This window comes from Electrophorus electricus, chromosome 20, assembly GCF_013358815.1.
Source record: "Electrophorus electricus isolate fEleEle1 chromosome 20, fEleEle1.pri, whole genome shotgun sequence".
NCBI classification, from domain to species: Eukaryota; Metazoa; Chordata; class Actinopteri; order Gymnotiformes; family Gymnotidae; genus Electrophorus; species Electrophorus electricus.
Genome location: NC_049554.1, coordinates 7,676,923 through 7,703,111, shown reverse-complemented (window position 1 = coordinate 7,703,111; position 26,189 = coordinate 7,676,923). Strand labels below are relative to the sequence as shown.

The 26,189-nt window shown below is 38.4% G+C and overlaps 3 protein-coding genes and 1 pseudogene across 7 annotated transcripts in view; 2 read left to right on the top strand and 2 right to left on the bottom strand.

Annotated features, from left to right (window-relative positions):
- Window positions 1–693: 693 nt before the first annotated feature.
- Window positions 694–1,438, top strand: LOC113572457 (annotated as a pseudogene).
- A 2,999-nt stretch (window positions 1,439–4,437) lies between these two features.
- On the bottom strand, window positions 4,438–15,837 carry abhd6a (abhydrolase domain containing 6, acylglycerol lipase a). 2 transcript variants are annotated; one of them, XM_027002021.2, is made up of 9 exons: window positions 14,194–14,269; window positions 13,929–14,060; window positions 12,667–12,823; window positions 8,277–8,390; window positions 7,148–7,280; window positions 6,901–7,058; window positions 6,269–6,323; window positions 6,066–6,166; window positions 4,438–5,323 (listed from the first exon to the last, which is right to left on the bottom strand). In XM_027002021.2, the coding sequence occupies exons 2-9, from the start codon at window positions 14,045–14,047 to the stop codon at window positions 5,141–5,143; spliced, it is 1,020 nt and encodes a 339-aa protein (XP_026857822.2). In that variant the 5' UTR covers window positions 14,048–14,060; window positions 14,194–14,269; the 3' UTR covers window positions 4,438–5,140. The 2 variants fall into 2 exon arrangements, with proteins under 2 accessions (XP_026857822.2, XP_026857821.2); XM_027002020.2 differs by lacking the exon at window positions 14,194–14,269 and adding an exon at window positions 15,683–15,837 and having other exon boundaries at window positions 4,439–5,323.
- A 902-nt stretch (window positions 15,838–16,739) lies between these two features.
- On the top strand, window positions 16,740–19,665 carry LOC113572443 (deoxyribonuclease gamma-like). 3 transcript variants are annotated; one of them, XM_027002025.2, is made up of 9 exons: window positions 16,740–16,951; window positions 17,196–17,252; window positions 17,470–17,558; window positions 17,628–17,720; window positions 17,820–17,932; window positions 18,022–18,134; window positions 18,519–18,624; window positions 19,046–19,142; window positions 19,248–19,665. In XM_027002025.2, exons 1-9 carry the CDS (start codon window positions 16,823–16,825, stop codon window positions 19,252–19,254), a joined length of 804 nt encoding a protein of 267 aa, XP_026857826.2. In that variant the 5' UTR covers window positions 16,740–16,822; the 3' UTR covers window positions 19,255–19,665. The 3 variants fall into 3 exon arrangements, with proteins under 3 accessions (XP_026857826.2, XP_026857824.2, XP_026857825.2); XM_027002023.2 differs by having other exon boundaries at window positions 16,742–16,951; window positions 18,519–18,676; XM_027002024.2 differs by lacking the exon at window positions 17,196–17,252 and having other exon boundaries at window positions 16,742–16,951; window positions 18,519–18,676.
- Window positions 19,666–21,318: 1,653 nt separating this feature from the next.
- LOC113572410 (filamin-B) overlaps window positions 21,319–26,189 on the bottom strand; it is a 55,284-nt gene continuing 50,413 nt past the window's right edge. For both annotated transcript variants that reach the window (XM_027001936.2, XM_027001937.2), the window contains 4 exons: window positions 25,362–25,538; window positions 23,825–24,043; window positions 23,449–23,652; window positions 21,319–23,178 (listed from right to left, as the gene is read on the bottom strand). In XM_027001936.2, coding sequence (XP_026857737.2) covers window positions 22,991–23,178; window positions 23,449–23,652; window positions 23,825–24,043; window positions 25,362–25,538 — 788 coding nt within the window. In that variant the 3' untranslated portion in view covers window positions 21,319–22,990. The remainder of the gene's footprint in view (window positions 23,179–23,448; window positions 23,653–23,824; window positions 24,044–25,361; window positions 25,539–26,189) is intronic.

Below are 26,189 nucleotides of genomic sequence, written 5' to 3'. Positions count from 1 at the left end.
AGATACTAGACACATCTACTACATCTGGGCTGATGGTTAAGGAACTCCTACCTTTGAAATACCTTTAGTTTATAGCATACAACTTGTACAATATGTTACTTGTATTAATGACGATGCTGAGGTGCTCCTGTAGCTAACCTTGTAGACTGGATAGAGCAAGGTACTAGTAACACCAAAATCAATGGTTGGTCCCCAGGGAGAACACATCCTAATAAGTATTTAACTGATAAATATTTAAGTTGCTATGAATATGAGAGACTACCAAATGCTGTATATGTATAATACAGTAAACTTAATATTAGGGGTCCTTAAAGTCTGGAGGAAAACATTTAAACTCTTTTTTTGTGAAAATATTATATTGTTATAAATAATGGAATACTATTACGAACAATTGCCTTTTTGAGTGTACTGGCTTCTTGTATATTTAGATTTACATCCCACTTCACAATTTTGATTTCCAAGTTTGTCAGCTTTTTTTTCTTGTTATGTAAGGTCCATGCATGTGTATAGTGATGATAAGCATGGTGTCTGTCAGTGAAACTGATCCCAACCTCTGGGAGGTTGTTTTTTATTTTTACAGGATCACAACATTCCCAGGTTTACATGGTGTTCTGTTCCCTTGTTCATAACCCCCATCTCTCTACCTGCTCCCTTGAGACATGGAGCTTTCCCCCAGCAAATAGAACATTGAGGATGTGGCAGATCCACATTACTCATTGTGTGCCCAAGCACTCTCATTGGATGCAAAGTGTGAGAAACTCCAAAAAGCCAAAGACCCACACATTCGAATGAAGATTTGTGAGTTCAGACTGACTCTGCAGTCATCGCACCAGCAACTGCAACGACTGCAGCAATCGTCATTTCAAACATGTAGCTACCACTGAACAAGGTAAGATATATATATATATATATATATATATATATATATATAAAATCCTTGCTTCATTCACTTTTGTTTAATAGTTTGATTATCTTTAGGGACCAATATCTTATTTTTTGTCATTATCATTTCTAGTTAAGGAAGCCAGTGGCGGAGCAAATGCTCAGAGATTGTATCAACTGCTGCATTGAGCAGCTCAGGTCCCTCCTGACTCCAGAGTTTAACCAGCAGTTCAACTCAAAGCTGGAGAAGGCAGATGTGCTAGAGATGACAGTGACAGTCAGCAAAATCAGATGTCAGCAAAATCAACCTGTGGTCTTCATTAGCTCATCACCTATCAATCAAGGTTTCTCCAGACACATCCATGACATACATTTCCTATCAAAAGATAAAGTGAAGACACAGTCCCAAAGAAAATTTTAGAACCACTTCCAAAACTTGCAGCCATCAGATGAGAACAAGATGGAGCACAATTTCCCTCAGCAAAACTGCACAGACAAATATACCATCAGTAAAAAGGAGAACTCTGCCAAGAGCACCCTCTGGAGGCCTTGGTAGTCCTAAAGGCTCGAGGCTCAAACATACCTCTGGTAGACATTATTGACCACATTGTTCTGACATTAGTTATAATTATAATTTTTCTGTTTGGTAAAATTTACTCATATCCAAGATATAGCTTATGAAAAGCTGTTCTGTTATGTATGTGACATTAAGTAAATGCAAAATATTCATTTATTTTTTAAATATAATATTTTCAAAGCTATGTCAGTAAATTTAACGTAATGAAAGATAAACTTTCTGAAAATCCAAACTGAAGATAATACAATATGCTGTTCAAGCTATGTCTAAGTTTTGTTAGCCAACAGTTTAGTTCTTCTCTGCAGTACAGACATTTCACTTTTTATGTGTTTTTTAAAGTGTAATATCATATTGATTTTCTGAAACTTGTTTCACTTTATGGGAAAATTCTGTTTCCTTCTGTGAAGGCTTTCAGCATTCTGGCAATGAAAAAAAATTTAATTGAATGTATTTTAATCAAGGTAAAGCGAAATAAAACAATCAAAAAAGTTGTCATTTGTAGTTAATTCAATTTGATCCACAAGTCATTTACAGATAATCCATGCTTGTGTTGCTCACATTATTACATAGTATATAATTACTGAGATTTAGATAATCTCTGTCACTCTGTCACTCAGTCTAGGGCATACAAATATAATTAATACCTGGTCTAAATGATATATACCATATGATTATATACCAGAGTTAAAGACATTGGGTTGAAATATATGTATGTGTAGTACAGCCTGTTTGGGTTTACTTTCAGAGAACCACAAATATTTCTATTCCACCACATCTCAGAGTTTTCAAATACTAAAGTCCTGGGGGGAGGGTAGATAATACTAATGAAACTAGGCTGCGATTCCTTCTTCCAAACATTTCCCACACTCCACTGCATTCAGTGATGCTTGAATGAACAATAGAAGTGTGTTTATTCAAATGCTAATGATTTCTTTAATGCTCTCCTCAAGGCAAATTCCCTTTGAGAGGGTTTAGTGAAAGTTTATCATCTAATGAAAAGAGAAACAAAAAGTTTAAATACTAAATGATAATATTCAGACATTTATATAATGTACATTTTAATGATACTGCAAATGCCTTATCTTTACCATGCATTAGCTTTTATTGCTATATTCAGTAAAGCTGCTTAGCACGCACACACACACACACACACTATATATACACACACACACACACACGTGTGTGTGTGTGTGTGTGTGTGTGTGTGTGCTATATTCACTCACCCATCAAAATCATTGAATTCAGGTGTTTCAATCACTTCCATGGCCATAGGTGTATAAAATCAAGCACCTAGGCATGCAGACTGCTTCTACAATCATTTGTGAAACAATGAGTTGCTCAGGAGCTCAGTGAATTCCAGCATGGTACCGTGATAGGATGTCGCCTGTGCAACAAGTCCAGTCATTAAATTTCCTTGCTACTAAATATTCCACAGTCAACTGTCAGTGGTATTATAACAAAGTGGAAGTGATTGGAAATGGCAGCAACTCAGTCACAAAGTGGTAGGCCATGTAAAATGACAGAGCGGGGTCAGTGGATGCTGAGGTGCATAGTGCGCAGAGGTCGCCAACTTTCTGCAGAGTCAGTTGCTTCAGACCTCCATGTGGCCTTCAGATTAGCTCAAAAACAGTGCATAGAGAGCTTCATGGAATGGGTTTCCATGGCCGAACAGCTGCATCCAAACCTTACATCTCCAAGCACAATGCAAAGCATCAGCTGCAGTGGTGTAAAGCACATGACCACTGGACACTAGAGCAGTGGAGACATGTTGTCTGGAGTGACGAATCACACTTCTCCATCTGGCAATCCGGTGGATGAGTCTGGGTTTGGAGGTTGCCAGGAGATACTTGTCTGACTGCATTGTGCCAAGTGTAAAGTTTGGTGGAGGGGGGATTATTGTGTGGGGTTGTTTTTCAGGAGTTAGGCTCAGCCCCTTGTTCCAGTGAAAGGAACTGTTAATGCTTCAACATACCAAGAAATTTTATGCTCCTAACTTTGTGGGAACAGTTTTGGGATGACCCCTTCCTGTTCCAACATGACTGCACACCAGTGCACAAAGCAAGGTCCATAAGGACATAGATGAGCAAGTTTGCTGTGAAAGAACTTGACTGTCCTGCACAGAGTCCTTATCTCAACCCGATAGAACACCTTTGGAATGAATTAGAGCGGAGATTGCGAGCCAGGCCTTCTCATCCAACATCAGTGTCTGACCTCACAAATGTACTTCAGGAAGAATGGTCAAAAGATTCCCATAAACACACTCCTAAACCTTGTGGAAAGCCTTCCCAGAAGAGTTGAAGCTGTTATAGCTGCAAAGGGTGGGCCGACATCATACTAAACCCAATGGATTAAGATTGGGATGTCAAATTCATATGCGTGCAAAGGTAGACGAGCGAATACTTTTGGCAATATAGTGTATATATTTATAAATGTATGTATGTGTACGTGTAGTAAAATACACCAAGGTTTCAAGAGAAATTGAACATTTTAGACAGAGATGTGATTAAGATTTGAGTAAAAGAGATGCAGAGCTGAGAGGTAAGGTCAATTTCATAAATTTCACAGTTGCTTCCAAACATTTAAAACAGGAACAAATAAATACCCTGTTCTCTACACCATAGCACTGCACTGCAGAGCACATTTAGAATAATGCAGCACTAAATATTAGGGGACATAAGCTACTAGTAGCTTCTAGTTTGACAAGCATGCAATACTATAGTATGACCAACCATCAGTGTCTTTGAGTGGCCTTCCAAGGCTAAATGTGTGATTACAGATATCATGCTCCATGTTTAGGCATGGAGAACACTTCTTGCAATGTAGATAAATGTACAATTTTGTTTCGTAGTGTATGTTCAGCAAGTTAAATACCCAAAAGTTGAGTGTTCATAAAAAAAAATAATACAGCTTTTAATACATTCTTTAATTTAGCAAGGGATTTATGGTGTCAATGTTTTTGTATTTGTGTTTAGAATTTTCAGGTAAAATAGGTAATACCAAAATAAACATACCCTACATGTAAATAAATACATCTCTAAGAAATTATTTGTACCATTTATTCAAAGTAACACTACCAGAAAGCTTGGGAGAAGTATTTTAAATACAGTACGTCTGTCACAGAGAATATCCATTACTACAGTTAATAGATTATTGTAAGGTTTGTAATCAAACATACTTCCCTTCTCTGCATGTCCTGACCTGCAACTCCCAACATTGAAACATATCTTAAATGTATACCTAATCTTTCAAACATAACTGCACCATGAAATGTACACCACAGCACTATGTGAGCACACAAAAAAGTAAATGTTTCATCGCTGTCCATATAAGTAATAATGAAATTGCAGTCAGTTGACAAAGGTGGTATTTCTGTTTTTGTGTAGTTCCTGGGCAGACAAAACTTGAAAGTGCCATTAAAAATTAATTACAAAGATCTTGATGATTAGTAGTATTACTTGTTACTGCATAATGTTTTATTACTGCATAATGCCTGTTATCTGGGTTCATGGTAAAATCACCAAGGTTGGAATATTTCTGCTGAATTCACCATGTCACTTCACTGAGATCTACGATGGGATATTCAAACCTGGTGATAGTCCCTGAGTATTTCATTTAAAAAATAACTTTTTAGGTTATTTACACATTACTATAAATGATATATTCTGTTTGTAAATTACAGTTTTAGGACAACTTTTTGGTGCTACTGCTGCCTGAGTTTTGCTGACGGATAATGAAATCCATGATGAGTTGGGCAGCTTTCCGCGGGCGTTCCATCACCACGGAATGGCCACAGTTGTCAAGGAGATCGACCTGGCATCCAGGCAGGGCGTCAGCCAGCACAGAAGCACCAGACACATCCAATACCTACATCCACACAATGATGTCACATTTTTAACAGTATTCTACAAGAATTTTAAGACCTTTATGAACAGGCATGGTAATGTTTGATGTGTATGTATTTTGTAGAGACTGAACAGATTACAGGATTTTATCATAGTTTCCCCCTTTGTAATTGCAGTTCACATGGGACTTGTGCCATGTGTTTTTTGTTTTGGTAATTACCCTCAACTATTTCTAATTTTCTCTTAATTAACTAGTGTATTTATGTTTGTGTTTGCCAGTGGTGCATCGTTTTACTTCATGTTGTAGTCTTCTAGTTATTTGTGCTCTTCCCATGTTTTGTGTTTACTTACTTGTTTAAAGACCCTGGACATTTCTTACAACTATAGTATGGGATTACCTTAAATAAATACCACTCTTGTATGCACTTGACTCCTGTATCTCTGTTATAGCTCAACTGTAGCTGAATGTTATAGATTTATAGTATCAGTTATTTATATATAATCTACTTAAAAAGACTACCCTACTACCACCACCACCACCACCTATACTGACCATAAAGATGCATTTTCTTCCAAGTAGTTAGCACATTGTAACACAATGAAAATAACATGCGCATGGCAAAATGCTACAAAGAAATGACTAAAGGAGTTCTAAACCTTGAGTTGAACAGCAAGCCAGGCTTAATGTCTTTAAATGGCTAGCACAAACTAGCACAAGCTTTGGAGTTCATGATATTATCAGGATATTACGGTACCAAGCTTACCTTGTCTTGCTTTCCCCAAATGACTTGAAGTGGTGCTGAGATGAGGTGCATGTTCTCATGCAGGCTGTGCCTAGATTTTTCTCCCACTAGCTCCATAAACACTTAAAGAAGATGGAGTGAGTCAGAAAAACATTGAAAAGCTGAGAGGTTATAAATTTTTCCTGCTACTTGTATATAGCACCAATGGATTGAGACAAACTAACCCTCTCGGTAGAAGTCATTGTGTGCAATTCGGACATCGACCAATCCTTGAAGAATCTATTCCAACGTGAAGTGAGAAGAAGTTATAATACTTCATATTGGTGTAATAGTTACAATAATCATAGCATAATGACAAACATGGTCACTACTCTATTTAGCTCTAGTCTGCTGTTCTCCAGCCAGGTCTGTCAATATTCATATTCAGTTTGTTTGAATCCTATTTTTTGGTCTCCTTTATGAACTTGGGCACCCTGAAAGACACTGATGATGCAGTGACTGTGCCAGATATGAATGAGAGATTTTTCATGAGCAGTTAAGATGTTCTGCTAGGAGAAGGAATGAGACAGAGTGTTTTAGGCATGTTCAAAAATGGGACAGAACCAGTGTAAATGATGTTCATTTTTACATTCTCATAGAAGATTTGACCCCATAGTAGTGAGAAAGGCTTTATTTCAATCACATTTGATCCTTATCCATACAAAAAGGATCCTTGAGACAATATCCTTTTTTATATAGGCGTCCTGGCCGTAATTGTTAATATGATGACCTGGAATGTCCCTGAGCTAAAATGAGAGTCACTTAGATTTGAATTTTTATTCCTTTTCCAGGTTATCATAAACTGTGAGGTGGATACCTGCTGAGGGATCTTAAAGCGGACGAAGGAACACAGTTTCAACATCTCCTCCATCTCTTCTGGTGTGGTTGGAATGAGAGGAATGCTGTGGACATCCTTGGTCTTCTCAATGTCTCTCAAACGTTTCACAAATGTACTGTCTTCAGGGTACTTCAAACCTACACAGCAGAAAGCGAAGGCAGATTTCAATGTTAAAGGAACTCAAAATCCAGTCATAGCAATAATAGTACTAAGGTGCTATATTGACCTGCAGGACAGATGAGTGTGAGGCTGGAGAGGTCCTTGGGGTAACGAGCAGCATAAACACCAGCTACATTGCCTCCCATTGATGTGCCCACAAGATGAAAAGGCTTCTTATTCAGCTGCATACTTTCCACAAACTCAAAAGAGTGCAAAATATCACAAAATATGTCAAATAACACTGAATTTCACTGTGAATATTCACAGTCTGCTTTAAATCATAGGTTTTCAAACCACATAGATTTGAGCAAATAGCACAATCTAATACGGCCCAAGATGAAGCTACAAGTTTTGATTATACTGTCAATGGTGGCATTCTCGATGAATTATCTCTCCAACCCAGGAAATTTGAGTGACATTGTGAGTTTTGCTCTGGCAACAAAAGTGCTTACAGAAATCTACAATTAATTATTGTCAAAAAAATGACAACAGCAAAACAGTGATATTACAAGAATGAGGTGGAGGCAGTGTTCTATTACAGCACTTTCGGGGATGGATAATTGTAAGCAAGTTCTCAACATCTTGCAGCATGATTGTGACATTCTGACCAAGCATTTAGATTCCGTATGGGACCTACTGCCTTCTAAGCGGACATTTCACACAAACTCTTAAATGGTGCTATACCTTCCTTGAGCATTGGACAGGTTAAAGCCAGACTCCACAGAGTTAATGCAAGGAAGGCATCTGGACCAGACTGTATTCCATTTTGTGTTTTAAAGATTTTTCATGAAGAACTGGTACCCGTGTTGTGTGATGTTTTTAATACATGTATCCAACACAATTTCCCAAAGCCATAGAAATAAGATTTGGTGAAAGCTGTTACCAAAAAAGCAAAGCCTAGTTGACTATCAGCAAATATCATTAGTCAGCTGTTTTGGCAAAGTGTATGAAGTATATACTATGGTACTGAAGTTATATTCTCTTGATTATATGGCATCCTAATTATTTATATATATATATATATATATATATATATATATATATATATATATAAACACCATGTCAAATTTACAGACTATAATAATAATAATAATAATAATAATAATAATAACAGCAATAAATGTCAAATGTGAAACTGGGACAGTGTTCTATAATTGCAGACCTTCTGAAGTCCAAAAATAGTGAATGGTAGGTACCTGATGTATCCTTTTTACTTGGCCCTCAATGGAGTAGTCCATTGCACTGGTGCGTGTGGTACCTTCATGGCCAGGCATGTCAACACAGACCAGATGTATGTTTGTTGGGAGGAACTATAAATGCAAGAATATGTCTTGTGAATCAAAAATGTTAGATATAATTAGATATAAATGTAATATGTTCTAGTGTTTACATGTGCAGACATATTTAATTGGAATAGTTGTGTAATATGCATACATAGAACTAGACTGCAACAAATAATGCATACTGCAAGTAGCATTAGTGCTCCAAATAGTGCAAATCTGCCTAAAAACCTGAAAAAAATGAAGACAAAGACATGAGAAGACATAAGAAAACATGAGGAACAGAAACCTGTCAACACAGGCTATGATACAAATAATAATAATATTGAGTTTGTTAAGGGTTTGAATAAAAAACAAGCTCTCCACAAAGGTTCAAATGAGCTTGGAAGTCACCATTTTGATAAATGTACATCACCATGCATTTATATCAAGTCAGAGGGCAGCAAGGAGATAAATGAAGTACTTTTCATTGGTACAGTTTTTCTTTTGATATGTTTATGAAAGGTTTAAACTCCCTCTCAATATTCAAATTGTATGAGCCCTTTTATTTTGATTGGATTGTTTATATGTAGCCTTTTTATTTGGGTTGGGATTTTAAACCTATTATAATTAGAATATAATTATAAATATAAATATATAAATATCAATATAAATGCATCGAATGTTACATGCACTCATTTTAACTCTCATATTGTCACGTCTGGTCAGCTCTGCAGCAGGAGGGACACACCCACTCCTGTTAGGGATCACAGCACCTACCCACACTGCTCCCAATCACCTGCTTATTGATTATCCTCACCTGTTCCCTATTATCAGTTTCACCTATTTAAACCCACAGGTCCCAGAAGACAGCGTTGCACATTAGCTGGCCACAGACCGGAGAAATCTAGACACTTCACCCTGCTGCCTTCTAGGAGAGAGCTTGTTTTTGTTTCATCAGTGCTTATCTATATTATTTTCCTGTGGATAATAAAAAGCACTTCTGTGTAACCCTGCCTCTCACTTCCTCTGTGCTGTCACCGTTATACATATGTTGCAAAAAGCAGAGGATTTTTTACTAGACACACTACTATAACATTATTAATATTTTTGAGAACATCATAGATGAGGCTCTATTTTATAACAAATAGATACATTGCATATATGCTTGGTAAATACATTTATGAATGCTTTTGTAAACAAATACAACAGGTTCTTGTTGGACAATATGGGTAATTTGAGGTTCAAGACATGTGGATGAAATCCATTTTTAAACATTTTCAGTGGATTGCAGGATATATGTGCTTCTCCAGCAATCTGGGAGCTTTTCAATGTAATGTTTTTGTTTTTTTTTCTTTTGGTGATAATGGCACAGTTTGTATATATCACTGCTACACACCTTTTATGAACTCTTTACTTCAGCATCTTGGAATATTATGACTTAGATCCAACCCATGGGGTAAGAAAACTGGAAAAACATCCATACACCCAATTATTGATAATCGTCCAATTGTCCGTGAAACCATAACCTGCACCAGACTACATCTGACGAAGACCACAGCTGACCAAGAAAAAACTGGTTACATCTGCAGGCTCACAACCTATAAACCTAAGCCATCACTCCCTGGATTTCTCCTTACCAGCATGTGTATCAGTGAACAACAATTCAGCTGTCATTGCTACTATATCAGAGACTATGTTAAATCCTGATATTCCAGATTCTATTGTAACTTTTCCTGGATACATTTTACATAGGCACAATTGTGAGGGCAGTGGGGGAAGAGGAGTCACACAGTATTCTTGTAATACCATTTTACAGAAAAGACTAACACACTTATGGGTATGATTGCTACCAAAGTGTCTTCTCCATTGGCTAAGTTTTATTGCTGCTGTGCTATATGTTTCACCCCATTCTTCTGCGACAGCAAAATCAGAGACACAGACTCTTGGACCGTTGTCATGGAAATATTGAATGCAAGTACCAGAATGCTGCGATTGTCATTCTTGGGGACACAAATCTGAAATAATCTGTCTCAGACATGGATTGAAACAAGTTGTGGCTTGTGCAACAAGAAGCACCAGTCAACTTCGTGTCATTTTTACCAACATTCCTTCTGTGATTGAGCCACCTGTGCTTTTGCCCCAATTAGCACTTCACCATGAAACATCATGTGGAATGTTGGTCAATGGCCCTCCAAACCCACTCAGTACATCACTTGCCAAAAACTTACACCTGAGGCAATAAGGAATTTGAACCATCTTATGAACACTGCTGACTTTCCTCCTAATTATGAGGTTACTGACCCAGAGGTTGCGTTTATGGCCTTTACCTCCACGATTGGGACCATTCTGGATAAAGCTGTTCCTAAAGATAGTAAAGATAGATAGCTAAAGATAGTATCAATTACAAATAAAGACATGCCTTGGATGAAAAATTAAACATCTGATACAAGATCGACATTGTGAGTTTTGCTCTGGCAACAAAAGTGCTTACAGAAACCTACAATTAATTATTGTCAAAAAAATGACAACAGCAAAACAATGATATTACAAGAATGAGGTGGAGGCAGTGTTCTATTACAGCACTTTCGGGGATGGATAATTGTAAGCAAGTTCTCAACATCTTGCAGCATGATTGTGACATTCTGACCAAGCATTTAGATTCCGTATGGGACCTACTGCCTTCTAAGCGGACATTTCACACAAACTCTTAAATGGTGCTATACCTTCCTTGAGCATTGGACAGGTTAAAGCCAGACTCCACAGAGTTAATGCAAGGAAGGCATCTGGACCAGACTGTATTCCATTTTCTGTTTTAAAGACTTTTCATGAAGAACTGGTACCCGTGTTGTGTGATGTTTTTAATACATGTATCCAACACAATTTCCCAAAGCCATAGAAATAAGATTTGGTCAAAGCTGTGACCAAAAAAGCAAAGCCCAGTTGACTATCAGCAAATATCATTAGTCAGCTGTGTTGGCAAAGTGTATGAAGGGATCCTAAGGGATGCCTTTCTGGAGGACACAATTTCCAAAATTGGTATTCTCAGCATGGTATTTATTATGACAGACCAACCATCACTGCTCTGATTCAGATTCTGCAATTCTGGCATGAAGCACTCAATAACATTCCCAGGATGGATGTTCATGCTGTGTTTGTTTATTTCTCACATGCTTTTGAAACAATAAAACACCGTTGCTGTATACATTTGCTGATATGTCCATCAGACCTCCACTCTGGCTCACTCTGAAGAGCTATTTGAGTGACAGAGTGCAAAGAGTGCAGTGGGGTTCCTGTGTATCTGAGCCCTGTGCAATACCAGCTGGTGTCCAACAAGGGTTATCACCAATGCTCTTAGTCATTTATCGACAGCAGTGGATTCACATCTGGCTTCTTCTGTTTTCCCTGCGAAATATGCAGATGACCATACAATCACAGGGCTCTCTACCAGGCCTAACTCAGAAAGCCTTGCATTCTTTAGCTGAATGGAGCAGGAGTTTTCACTGATAATGACTGGAACAAAAAACAGGGATATGATAATGAGTGCCAGGAGAGAAAACAATGTTAACTCTCTTCCATTCCCAATAATTTCTTGGCATCTGCACATTAAATCTGCTTGAATATTAAAAAGCATCTCCACCTTTAATCTGCTTGGAGTTCAGATGTCATCTGATTTATCTTGGGATGCTCACATTGACATTTTGCTGGCAAAGACAAGACTAAGGGTCCATTACCTCAATGTTGCCAAAACATCCAATCCTTGAATATGCTTGCCCAGTTTGGGGTGGGCTAACAAAAAACACTCAGAGGAGTTGGAGAGGGTTCAAAAACGATGCTGCAGGCTTGTCAGTACACCATCATTGTTTCTTCCACTGCTGAGTGAAAGGCATGATAAGGCCACTCTGTGCACCATCACTAACACACTCAAGTATAGTTGATCTACTCTGTATGGCTTCCTACCTGCAGTCTCAACATCCACCTATCCACACCAGGGAAATGTAGTACCCATGAGTAGAATCAAAAGACATTCCTCTATTGTTTGTGCTCTTAAATTGCTTTTTAAATTATTTATTTATTTTATGGTTCATGTTCTTCAGTGTTTCTGTTTATGATGTTAAACTGTTTATGCTGGTGTATCCTGCCTTGTTAAACTTTAATAAATAAATGTAAATAAATGTACCAGTAGTCCAGACAAGTACAGTGTTATGCCTGAGACTGGCGTACATAAAGGATTTATCAGTGAGATTTATAAGTTTTTTCCATATAAAGTGTGGGCAGGCACAACTCAAGTGTATGATCAGGATTACAGATGAGCTGAAGCCCTTACCTTGAGCACACCCAACCACATGTCTTTGTGAGCAGAGAAGCCATGAAGCATGAGCATAGATGGCCGGCTCCCTGGCTTTCCTCGATGCATGTAACAGAAGTGATAACCATCACATTCCGCATAGTCCACTTGCAGGCCCAGTCTCCTCCTCCAGTACCTACCAAACAGGAACAGCAGGAAGAATTCAGATGAGACAAAACACAGATCAGCAAGTCCTACCTGGTGTACATCAATTTATTCTGCAAGAAAGATATTCATATCAAGCTAAAATAGGCATATAGCTGAAATATTTGGTACATATCCCTCAGTGAATAGACACACACATAACTGCTGTATTGCAGGAGTGTAAAATCTGTGTTCCACTGTGCTTCAAGTATGAGTAAAAATGTGCCCAAAAATATGCTCTCTGTGTACTTATTCACTCTACATTAATTATTGTCTAGAGGTTGAAGTGGGGTGTTACACAATTTTGTACACTTTAAGGAATCCATACATTTTGCCAGTCAGGCAGTCACCCCTGATCTCCAGAGCCCTATAGCAAATTATACTGACACTGCCACACATGCTTTGGCTCTGAGTAACTCCACTGTATGATGTCTCCTGATATGTTCAAACCATTAGACAAACAAATATTACAAACAACAAAGTTTTAGAATAAACTTCAAAAATTCTGACAGGACTTTGTTTCCAAATAACTGGACCACCTTTCACCTACTGAGGTGAGGCCAAACTGAGACAGAACAACTTGCATAATCTTTGTGAAATTGATAAAAGAGATAGCATTGAAACAAAAGGTCCTTTTTGCATAATACAATCACAAAGAAGTGAAGTTTGAACCCTACCACCTGTCTCTTTACAGTTTAACAGTTAAAATCTATATGAATCGTGAATGAGTATGAACATGAAATGTGAAGTGTCATAATAAAAGTGGTGAATGATCAAAACTAAAAAGATAAGCAAAAGCCTCAAGCCTATTGCCAGGATAGAGATCAAATGGCACACTATATGTAAGTGGAGCAAACTCAATGAGCTCATTTATCCTTTAGTACACTGAGGGTTTTTAAGATTGTTATGCAGTGCAAAATTATGACTCGAGGTGGATATCAAATTAGATTCTGGCACCGGACAAACATTCAGTGTGTCAATAAAATATTTCCAAAAAGAAGAACACCACCCTGACACTCTTTTTGAATGTGCATCTGGTATGAACCCCAAACCAACACAGACATCAAGGGGTAAAGAAAGGCGTCCATCGTACTCACCAGTGGTATAACTTTATAAGAACGGCCGGCCACAGCAGAAAAGATGCCACGAACGACAGAATGGGTATCGCGAGCATGCCTCCAGCAATAAACAATACATTAACCACGTCCAGACCCATTGCCCCAGCTCACCTGTGAAATTAAATAAGCCCCATTAGTGCTGCCGCTGCTTTCAATGGAAAGTAGCCTAAACTGACATGTCAATTCATTACGTTACGCACTAATTGCCATATTTCTGACATAATCGCGTCGATTTGTATGCTACCTAGTGTCAGATGGTGTTTTCCTTGTTTCTCTCATACTCTCTGCGTTCACACACACTGTATTTTAATACTGCCGAATGTTCTGTTCTATGGAAAGTAACAAGTGTAGAAGCGGTTAGATTTGTCGCTTGCGGTTTTTTTTGGGGGGGGTGAGGAAAAAGGTCATTAAAGGGGTCTGAAAAGTCAGTAAATTGACAACTTTGCAGTAGCTGTGTAGATTTGAATTCCACTGAAATGTTTTATGCCAGTTCCAAATGTTTAATAATGAGGGATTTACAAACAACAAACAGAAGACAGGATTTACAAACAGAAGACGAGAAAAATTACTCAATCAGTACCATGTTTTTTTTTAACTTTTCTATTTGAAAGCTAGATAACTGCAGTATCGTTGGACGTTGACACAAAGTTTTAAAAAAGCAACCTCTTTCGCTTCCGTAAGTCAAAAACAATAGGACGGTCCTAAAAGTTGTTTTCCAACGTCTAGTAATGCTGGCGATCTCTCCTGAAATTATTTCAAGGCTACGCCACTGATTTAAATGAGCTAAACTACTGCACAATTCCACAGTTCCAAGTTCCTTTTTTGTCACACCTAAGTAATAGAATTAGCTACAATGAGTCCTTCAAGAGCGGAATCCCTTAGGCATTGCATAAGGGAAACTACGGAATAGTACCATGCAGGGGACCCAAATGTAAAGCAGAAGCATTCGGTATTTTATTTTATCAAAGAAGTGGTGACAGAAAGAAAATGCTGCATGATTTCACGTGGTGCTAAAATACCGACGGCTTCGCTTTTATTATACTGTCACAAATATATTGCCTCACCATTCACAGCAAGCCATACATAAGCATAACACCGACTGTACAGGAAAAACAGCATAAGGAGGCCCTGACTGCGTTGTACTACACTACCAAAGAAATTGAAAAAAGTATCGTGACATAAAAAAAAATCATCTGTATATTATCATGAAGTTGTGCACTGCAAGAATATTTATTAAAATACGGACAAGGTTACGTACAACCTGTTACTATCTGGGCTTTGATTACCTGGGCTATCTTAAAGGCATGTCACTTCTAGACGTACATTAATTTGATCAAACAAGGGCACATTATACCAGATTAAGGCTCGCAAAAAATAGCACGTGTTAAAACGCACGCAGTTTAGAATGCTCTTTTGCAATGCAGCAAAACCAAATTCGAAGGCGTATGTGTATTGTACAAGCGAGTATGTTTGAGCAGGTGAGAAAGACTCGCGGATTAATTCGTAACGTAGGCTTGAGCCTTTAGCAGCGGCCATCTGTGGACTGCATGTATGGGAAATTCATTCCGGTACGAGTGAGGAACTCTCTCAGTTCAGATTTGGCTCCGCCTCTCTGTAATTCAATCAAATTTCGACGTCTCACATTAATTTCGAGTTTTAATTCCCAGGTGTAAAAAGCAACTTTTACTGGCGTTAGAAACAGGTTTACCAGCCTTTCTTTCCATGAACTGTACCTTTAATCGTCACCCGCCAGTTAAGCTTTGGCCGCACACCGAACGTTGCCAGAAGGATCCTCCTAGAACTCAGACCACCAGCATTGTGATCTTTGCCTTACAGAGGTAATGGCATTGATCCTGAGCTTGACCCATGAGCGATGTCTACAGCGTATGTCGGGACAAATGTTTCTCTAAATTTAAAGGGGAACATAGAGGTCCTTTTTATGCCGACAAAAATCTCTCGAAGGAAAACAGCTGGCAGGTGCACAGTAGACTTTTTGATATACGGTGATTTAAATACCGAGTTTATTGTGTTTTAATTTCAAGATTGTTTAAATATTTGAAAACAAAAATGATTATTGCGTTATAAGGTTCCAGAACAGATTACCCTTTCTGTTTAAAAGCAAATGTAGGAAAGTCAAAGCAAGGCAAGCTTGTTTATATAGTACATTTCGTGCACAAAGCTATTTCAAAAGGCTTGGAAAACTACAACAATTGCTTAAAATAAAGACATATAAAGTTTTAAAATGAAACTTAGAAACTTGCTTTTGAGCAACAACCTATGTACAGTTAAGATAGAGGCTTAGAATGACAGAAATGTTAGCCAGGGCAGGCCTCTGAGTAGCAATGAAACACAGAATCACTCTAGTTTATTGTGTAGTAGCATGAGTATTTTATAGGCAGTGTGTGTGTGTGTGTGTGTGTGTGTGTGAGAGAGAGAGAGACAAGAAGTGTGTCTATGTAACAAATGTAAAAACAACATAACACTGGAATCATTGTTAACATAGTCTAATTAATACAGTTCTCATTTACAGCAGTTGTACTGAGAAAATAACATTTTCATATAATCAAAACAAAAACAGAATGTTCAGAAACTGGACAGTATTAGTGGACTGTATAAGGTCATGATCATGTATGATCATGAAACAGCAGTGGAAGATTACAACAGCATATAAAAGAAGTCCTGTGCAGGCATGGGTTTCTGCAGCAAGAGAGAGGAACTGTAACAGGATTAAATATTTTATTCTGACAATAATAACACAGTTCCCTGACACAGTGGACAGATGAGTAAGCAACAGTGCTGAGGGAGTGCATGATCACAAATAGTTAAGGGAACTTCCTGGTTGTTCTTCATACAGAGTAGTCTACAGCCCAGTGATGAGCCCTTCTCTGTTTTTGCTTCTAAGCTTCGGAGGAGTCCTGAGCCTCAAAATATGCTCCTTCAACATACAGTCCTTTGGAGAAAGCAAAGTCTCCAAACCAGTAGTACTGAACATAATACTTGAGGTAAGGTTTGCCTCAGATTTCATGAGTATTTGATTATTTATCATTAAAAAAATGCAATCATGTAAATGGATGTGTTTATATGCATGTTTCATAAATTACAGAATTAATGTGATCTCATGCTTTATGTGAATGTAAACATATGCTACAAAAATGTTACTGTTACAGTTAATTTTTTATGTATATCTATCAGACTTTTTGATAATTTGGTTTTAACTTGTCTAACTTTCCAAATTCATCCTGCAAGCATATTCAAGCTTCATGGTTATTGTATGCCATGTATCAAGCAAAAGCTACAGAAAAAGTATGTTTCTTATTTCTAAGGTTTCTTTCATTGTTTCACTTCCCATAGTATCATGTTAGAGATTTAGCACTTCATCCTAGTAGTGCATAGGGAGATATCTTTGCTATATATGCTATTTTTTACAAGATTTTGTATGTTTTTCGAAGAGTTTCTAGTATCACTACATGCATTTTAGCCTTGAAATGTTGTCTGTTTATAATACATTTTAACACCGCAGAGTATTACCCGCTGTGACCTCATGCTTGTCATGGAAATCAAAGATGCAAAAGGAACAGCATTCCCTCAGCTAATGACGCATCTCAACAAGTATGTATGAATTCTGCTACTTGTAAAGAGGCACAAGCACAGTGTTACTGACTACACATTTTCACACAGCCGGTACAGAGGACGGAGACCTGAGTATGGCCATGTCATCAGTCAAAGACTTGGTCGAAAGTCCTACAAGGAACAGTATGCCTTTATTTACAGGTGCATTATATTTAGATTCGTACATAAAAATAATTTATTGGAAAGATGGCTCCAGAGTTATTTTCCTTACAGCAACAGCATTTTTCTTTGTCTTCTCAGGCAGAAGTTGGTGTCTTTAAAGTCTGTTTATCAGTACCCTGACATCCAATCTGAGGATACTGATGCATTTGCCCGTGAACCCTTTGTTGTGTGGTTTTCATCACCAACAACAGGCAAGACACAGACTGCTTCTAAAACAAAGTATTAGGAATTATGCATTATCACCATAGAAAATAATAAACACATCCCACTCCCATTACAGAAATCAAAGATTTTGTCATCATACCTATCCATACAACTCCAGATGCAGCAGTTAAAGAAATAGATGAGCTGTATGATGTGTACCAAGATGTTGCACAAAAATGGCAATCAAAGGTAAGAAACAGTGGCTCCTAAAGTTCTTATGATTTTTCTTATGCTATGCTTTGATATCTATAAAATATAAATACATTGTGCCCCACATTGGTATCTCTTAATACTTAAATATTATCTTCATTTAACATTCAGATACAAATTTGTAGTGTGATTATGCATCGGCACTTTTCAAAACAAAGGATCTAATATGATCTTTGAAGAGCACACCAGCCCAGTTGAACCACAAGACCCATTTCTATAAATAAGTGAAACTGATGCCTTCACAGTACATTCTCTGTACCTGCTTTCAGAACATGCATGCACACACAGCTCGTCAGTACTTCAGTAGTTTGATGCTACCGTTCATGTTACACATCTAGCCTCCTGCCTTGCATCTCTCAACAGAATTTCATCATCATGGGGGATTTCAATGCTGCCTGCGGCTATGTCCCCAAGAAAGACTGGCCAAACATTCGCCTTCGCTCCACTGCAAGCTTCTTTTGGATAACAGGTGATGACCTGGATACTTCAGTGAAGGAGTCAACAAAATGCGCTTATGATAGGTCAGAAAATTTGTTAGAACATCCTTTTTGTTTTTACTCCTGTTCCCAGTTTTTACATTAAAACAGGCTATACTGTATTGTATTAAAGTCAGTTGATTTAAAGATCGAGTTTATATCTTAATTTAATATTAGGATTATTTCTAGCATTTCAAGATGGGGAAAACAAAAATCTCAACACTAGCTAGTCAAGCTAGCCAAATTGATAGACTGAAACTGTAGCCAAATGAATAAAAATTGCACCAAGCCAATCCCTGATTTAATGACATTATATAAAAATAATTCAAATGGCATTGTGTGAGGCAGCACCACCATTGGAGGGCTGAATGATAACTGTCTTGGTCTGACATCAGCTGGCTCCTCTGTCTGCAGGGTTGTCCTCCATGGGGAGAAAATCATCCAGGCTATCAGGCCAGAGTCAGTGGAAGTATACAACTTCAAACAGGCATTTGGACTTACTGAACAGCAGGTACAAAGCACTTCAGCAATGTTCAGAGCCCTTTTCAAATTGCATCTCAAACATTGACCCCTAATAATGCATGTTATTTTACTTTATGTTCGCCTCTGATCCTAGGCCTTGACTGTGAGTGACCATTTTCCTCTGTGCATCACTGTGAATGCAGTTCAGAGAAGTGGCTGATTATTAACTTGAGACTTTTTGGTGCTTGTATGTTTAACTCTGATGCAAGTTAAAGTTTGAAAAACACCAGCTATTCCTACATTATTTAGTAACTGTGATTAGAATTAGAATCAGAGTATTCAGCCCACTGAGTAATTAAGGGTTTACTCTGAAGCTGATCAGTGCGTTTTCCAAGAAAAGCAATGGCTTTTATTACAAGGGTGATGACAAGTTAACCGTGCTTGTTAATTATAAACCAGCACATTCAAGGTTGGTATTACTGGTTGCTAAGACATAGTATGTGTTAACTTTGTAAACTATTTCTTTTACTTCTTGAATACAAATCAATACAATTAAAGAAAATTTGAAAGACTGCTCATGTAATACTTGTAATACTAAAAACATGGCTTATACCAGACAGTATTTTCTTGCAACTTATTTTATGACATATTACAAAGTCACAAAAATTTAAGCAAAACTAGGTATCTTAAAAGCACAACAATTCAGCATATAATAGTAGCTTTATGCAAATTGGAGGTCATTTCTCAAAAGGTTGTCTCTCCATGGAAACTTGGCTTAGGTGAGCAGTTGCAGAGTTAATGTTAAAAATATAATTCCTGGCATAGAAAGTGATTTTAACAACATCTAAGTTATTTTCAAAGTCACCTCTGAACACATATTTAATAAGTTCATCCAAAAAATAAACAAATTTAGCAGTACTCATCAGGCTAGAATATCTACCAATTGTGTCATCTTTAGAACTCATGGCAAACCATATTTACCAGATCATGAACCACTAAATAATCAAACTCATTAGTCACCAACCCTGAGGAGTAGCAAGTAGCAATAAACTAAACAAATTTCTTACCTAATCTCCAACCATTTTCCCATGAGGTTAGTAATGCATAGTCAAACTTTTCCTCTGGCCCCTTCAGGTAGAAGATGCATCCTCTGCCCTCTTTGGAGAAGCTGTTGTAGAGGGTCTCCTGTCTTGTGGACTGACTGGGTGCATGAGGGGCACCTCGCTCAGAGAGCATTTTGCTGGGGCTAGGGCCTCCCCTTCCTTCTCTGGATGTGGTACCACAGGAGGTAGAATGATTTGAGCAGGAGCTGCAGGGTTAGAGGCCCATGGCCCTGGCCTTATGTGCCATGAATCTAGCTAGGTAGTCTTTACCATATTTAATTTTCTAAGTCAGCCGTGTGTAAGCCTCCTTTATGATTAGCTCCCGGTAGCAGTTCTGGTTCTGTGGTTAAGTCACACATGCTTGGGCCACAGCATTTTACATGGACACAGAGTTAATCTGCAGTGCACCAGAGGCCCGAGGTTCCTGCACTGACCAGACAAAACAGGAGTACTGCCACAGGAACCAAAGAGGAGTTTGTCGTCATTTGCACTCAGCCAATCACACAAAATGGTGTGCTGACAATGAAAAAAAGACCCAGGTTTACCCCCACTGCAGCAAAAGAATAACAACCCATTTTGTATCCATTTCACTTTCAGGGGGAAAAAGAATACAAAGAAAGAAATGGAATACAAATGAAAATGTTTGGTGTAATGTAAAAGACAAATCAGCATGTAGGATGCATGCCTACTAGCAAACCATTCATAATTAAGGAAACGTCTGTACCATTCATAATTAAGGAAATTTTACTTTACAAGGTAACAGCATTACATCGAAATATTCATAGTATGAAATGGACATATTGAACTTTTGGCAAATGCAGTTCACATATTAGTCCAGTAGATGGCAGTGGAGCTCTGTCAATCAAGTCATTGCATAATAATTCCAACTTTATTCCTTAAATAAAAAGCAGCTCATGCTTCTAAAAGCAGACAGCATGAATGGAAACCCTTTATATATTAAAAAAAAAAAAAAAAAATTACAGGAAATGAAAGCCACTGCAGATTAAAATAGAGTAAAATTTATCCAGGAAGCTCATTACCAGAAATTCAAAGAAAATTTATTTCTATAGCACTTTTTACAACCGATGTCACAAAGCAGCTTTACAAAATATCCAGTTCCAAGCCCCCCCGTGAGCAAGACAAGGGTGACAGTGGCAAGGAAAACTCCTTAGAGCATGAGGAAGAAACCTTGAGAGGAAAATATTCGAAGGGATGGGGTGGCATTCTACTCTGGCTGAAACTGCCATATCCAATACAAAATGTTCCATTCAAGTCAGTCTCAACTTTAAATCCATCTGTACAGATGATACTGCAGCAAAATAGGCTCATTACGTGCTGACATGGCACAAGTTAAACAAAGACTTCTATACTTGGCCTTGCACAGTATGGCACAACTATATAGCAAGCTAAGTGACTGGTCACAATCACATCACTTACCCTGCCCTGTGTTCCTTCTGACTAAACAGTAAAGCTGAAGATTAATGACAATTATCTTTGTAGATTTGAAGATGCATGCATGCTGATCTGAAAATTTGCTGTTACTGCAATCTGGAACACATTCCCTTAGAAGTCTGAAAATGTCAGTGTCACTTTATTTACAGCAACAGGGAACCTACATTTAATCACATGGGAATGATGAGGCACAGTCACCCAAGTATTGTTCACTGGTAGCCTATGAATACAGGACCAGTGTTTAACACCATAGACCAATTAATCTCAAATCTTCAAATCCCTGCTATATGAGAGTAAATATATTAGGTCAATTTTGCAAGACAGTGTAATTTCATCTGTTTATTCCAGTTTTTCAATTACCAAATGTACATATCTCTAACTGCATTTCACATTAAGGCACCCAGGGCTAATACAAAAGGCAAATAGTAGCAACCCCTCCTGCTTTTAAAATATTTTACCAAAACAAGACAAACATGAATGCCAGTATACATAATCTGCCGCTAACTGCTTTGAAGCATAGAGATGAAACAGTACTCGGATACAACAAAAGCAAGATTCAAATAAAAATACATTGACATAAATGCTAGACAAATTGATTCAATAAAGAAATAGCATTTAATAAACATTGCAACGCATGAATCATTAAGAGTTAGCATAGAGTGAGCTCCAGTATCATACCAAAATCCTGTCTCCCCACCACATTACAAGAAACCTCATCAGATTAACAAGCAGTTCACTTGTTTGTCTATTAATTTTGCCATATGCTTCCAAACATTTGGGACAGGTCATGTCCAATCACCAGCAGAGTCAACAGCAGATACAACAGGTGAAAATCCTAAGGGTTTCAAAAGATAATCTGAGTAACTGAATGCCTGCTACTGCAGAACCCCATTTGAGTCATGAGCATGTAAACATGCAGTAGTCCAGGTTGAGCAGCAGTTCAGAGCATCAGAAACAACAGCAACTGTGTGCATTAAAACAGGCTGAAAACAGGCATCAAAACAGGCAACAGTATCAGTAGTAAAGGTTATCTAAAAGGAATGCAGCATTCCCATCTTCAACTGACACTCATCTCGGATAAAATCTTTTGTGCCCCCTTGAGCTCAGAACCAGAGAGAAAAACATCAGACTTCTTAGAGAATGGTGAGAAACAACCAACAAAAAGGATTTTCCATTTTGAGCACAAGTCAGCACAATTCCATGCATATAAAATACAAACTAAGTGCAAACTTGGTCATTAACCATATTGGGATTAATAAAGTATTAGAATGATTTGGCTTCTTGTATTCCTTCCATCTCCCAAAAGTCTCTCCCTGAAAGTTGGTCTTTTCACTTTAAGGACTTAAGGAACAGTGACATGGAAGGGTGACCCTGGGATGTGGTCCTCACCCCACTTCACCACCAGTGTGTAGCTGCCATGCTCCTTCAGGACATAGCTGACGTTGTACTGCATGTTGCCCATGTGCTTCACCATGATCTCCTCACAAGGGGCGTGTGGTCCATGAACTCCCACCAGAAGCATGTTCTTCCCTAATGGAGGGCACATGCAGGTGGAAATATTGTCGTTAGGTACCATCTTAATGGAATCTTGAAATTAATCATTTCCATGTAGTTGCTTGTAAATATGCAAGTGAAATGCATTCACAGTGAAAAGAAAAAGGCACAGCATACAGAAGACACAAAAGACCACACAGAGGCTTTTGGGCACTGTTCTGTTTATTTGCCAAGCACAAAGGTGTGTGCATTTGGCAGGAAGCTCTCAGTAACAACCTACTGAGCTAATGTGAAGTTTTTGCTCACCTGCTTTGCTAGAGTCGACAGAAAAACTTGCTTTCTGGCCTACATAGGCCTTGTTAAGGCCTGGGCCTCGACTGGTCACCCTGCTGGCATCAGAAGCAGGCTTGGGGAGGGCAATATAGGAGCTTGTGCAGCTGGCTCTGGCCACAGGATCAACCATCAGAGTAGATGTCTCATTGTTGTTAGTCATGTTCACAAGCTGTGGACCTGAACACAGGTATAGAGCCATTCACTATGTACACATCACAGGTACTAGATGACTGCCAACACAAGAACAAATCACAGTTTGCTACCAGAAAATACTGCAATGCAGCTAATTTTACTCAGATAATGACACCAAAGGGAAACTGCCATTTGTCCAAACTGAACATGTTCACACCTGTGACTTTGGCTTTGAAGGGACTGCCAGTAATGTGGTTGGGGCCCCCATATTTGATGATGATCAAGTAGTTCCCAGGGGCCATGGGGGTATACTGCACGTTAAAGCCCTCGGTGCACTCCTGGCAGTCCATCTTCACCTTTGAGGACCCCTCAATGCTCACAGCCAGAGTGCCTGGTCCTGCTTTGGTTGTATTGATGATAAACTCTGCCTGGTTGCCTGAACAAAGAAAATAAAGGCAGCAATCAGACAACAGACTGTAATGAAGGCAGCTACCCTACCCAGAACTCAAACCCAGGTCTGACAGGAGGTAGAGGCAGTGCCCATTTAACCTTCCTACGTGATGGTCTCCGTCATACCATCCTGCCCTTTGGAGGTTGACTGTCTCAGTCACACTGCCTTCACCTCCAGGTAGTGCCCCTGTGCATGACACTGTCCATGTGTCCCTCTGCACACAAATGTCGCTTTCATCAGGGCCATGCCCATTCCCCTCATCAATGGTCCTCACACTCAGCTACACCAACCCTTCACAGCAGGGGTGGGTTCATCAACTTGGTGTCAGAAGTGTGATAACTGTGAATGTGCCCAATGCGTATCGAAGGCTGAAGGCAGCCACCCTAACCAGGACTCAAACTCAGGTCTGACAGGAGGTAAACGTGAATTCTGACCACCAGAATAAAAGAGCCAGCTCTCTGGCTTAGCAGCCAGAGAACCCATTTAACCTTCCTAAGTGACTGTCTCCCTGCCCCCGAGTTCATCAATTTAACCATCATTAAGCTTCACAAGAGAGCTACTGTCTCATTTAATGCTTAATTGTAGAAATGAGGACATTGAACCTAACCTCAGAAAAGATGGCCTAATTGCTGCAGGTTTCTCAGTTAGTGGGTGGCTTTACCTTTGACCACACTTAAATTAGGCAAGTTACCAAAAAAAAAAAAAAAGACATTTACTTTGGATGGGCTCCATGGCAAAGATTTAAATCATCCTTGCGAAACCTGGTCCATCTACAAAAGCATCTTTGTGAACAACATACAGAAGCACATCTGGTGTGTGTGTGTACACATTTTATACATACACACGCTCCTTGGATTATGGTGGAGCTACAGTCAAATAAATCCATCGCAAGGAGACCAACACACACCATGGAGTTTTATAATATGCTACTGTACATCATGGCCTAGCCTAGCTTAAAAGCCTGTTTTATAGTAGTGTTGAATATCAATGTGAGGCAGCAATATGAATAATTGGCAAGATTTTAAATTTATTTATATTTATATTTATATATATATATATATATATATATATATATATATATATATATATATATTATATATATATATATATATATATATATATATATATTATATATATATATATATATATATATATATATATATATATATATATATATATATATATATATATAAATTAAAATCTTGCCAATTATTTATATTATTCAAGAAAATAAGCACATAAGACAGTCCATCACATCTCTATCACACACACAATGTGGGGCATGGGTTTACTCTGTGGTTACCTGTGGTTCCTCTCTCCAAACCGGTGCCATAGGCTGTGACAAGTCCGACATCTCCACACTGTCCTGGTTCCCCTACTCTCACCTGGAATGGGCTACCAGGGATGTGGGAATCGTTGAACTTTACATCAATGGTGTGGATGCCATTTTCACATGGGATGAAGCGAATCGCATATTTGCCTAGAGAAAAAATGAACACGTATCGGGGCAAAATGTAGAAGTGTTGAAACACTACCTGCCAACAAGTATGAACAAAGTAATAGAACGGTCACTATGTAGCTCAAACTAAACATTTTCTGCAAAAATATTCCACTCGGGTGCATTTCTTTTTAACCATTCCCAAATCACTGGACAACAAATTTTTACAAAAGGCATGCTTCTGAGATACTTAAAATTGGCTAATTTTAAGTTGAAGGTGCTGAGCACAAATTTAACAACAGTAAGCTTACTTGGTTACCATTTCTTAGAAATTCTGTTTTTTATGCATTAGAAAAACTATGAAATGGCACATACTGTAACAGAAGTCCTGTCTATTTGTGACTTTGCTTTGCCTGTCGTTTGTGGACCTACTCAGGATCATCTCTGACTAGCGTCCAACAGTAATCAGCCAACAGAAGTGGACCACTTTCCCTGGTATCTTTTCTCAAATGCCAAAATGAAAGCATTCTCCATGCTCGTCGCTTACCATGCTGCAGTTTTCAGGGAAAAATTCCGAATGGGAATGAAGGAAATGGATTTTTAAGGACATTGTCGATCCAAGTTTGTGATACACTGACAACATGTCTTTAACCAATTCCTTATAGTTTCCAGCCCTGAGATTCTCAAGCCTTT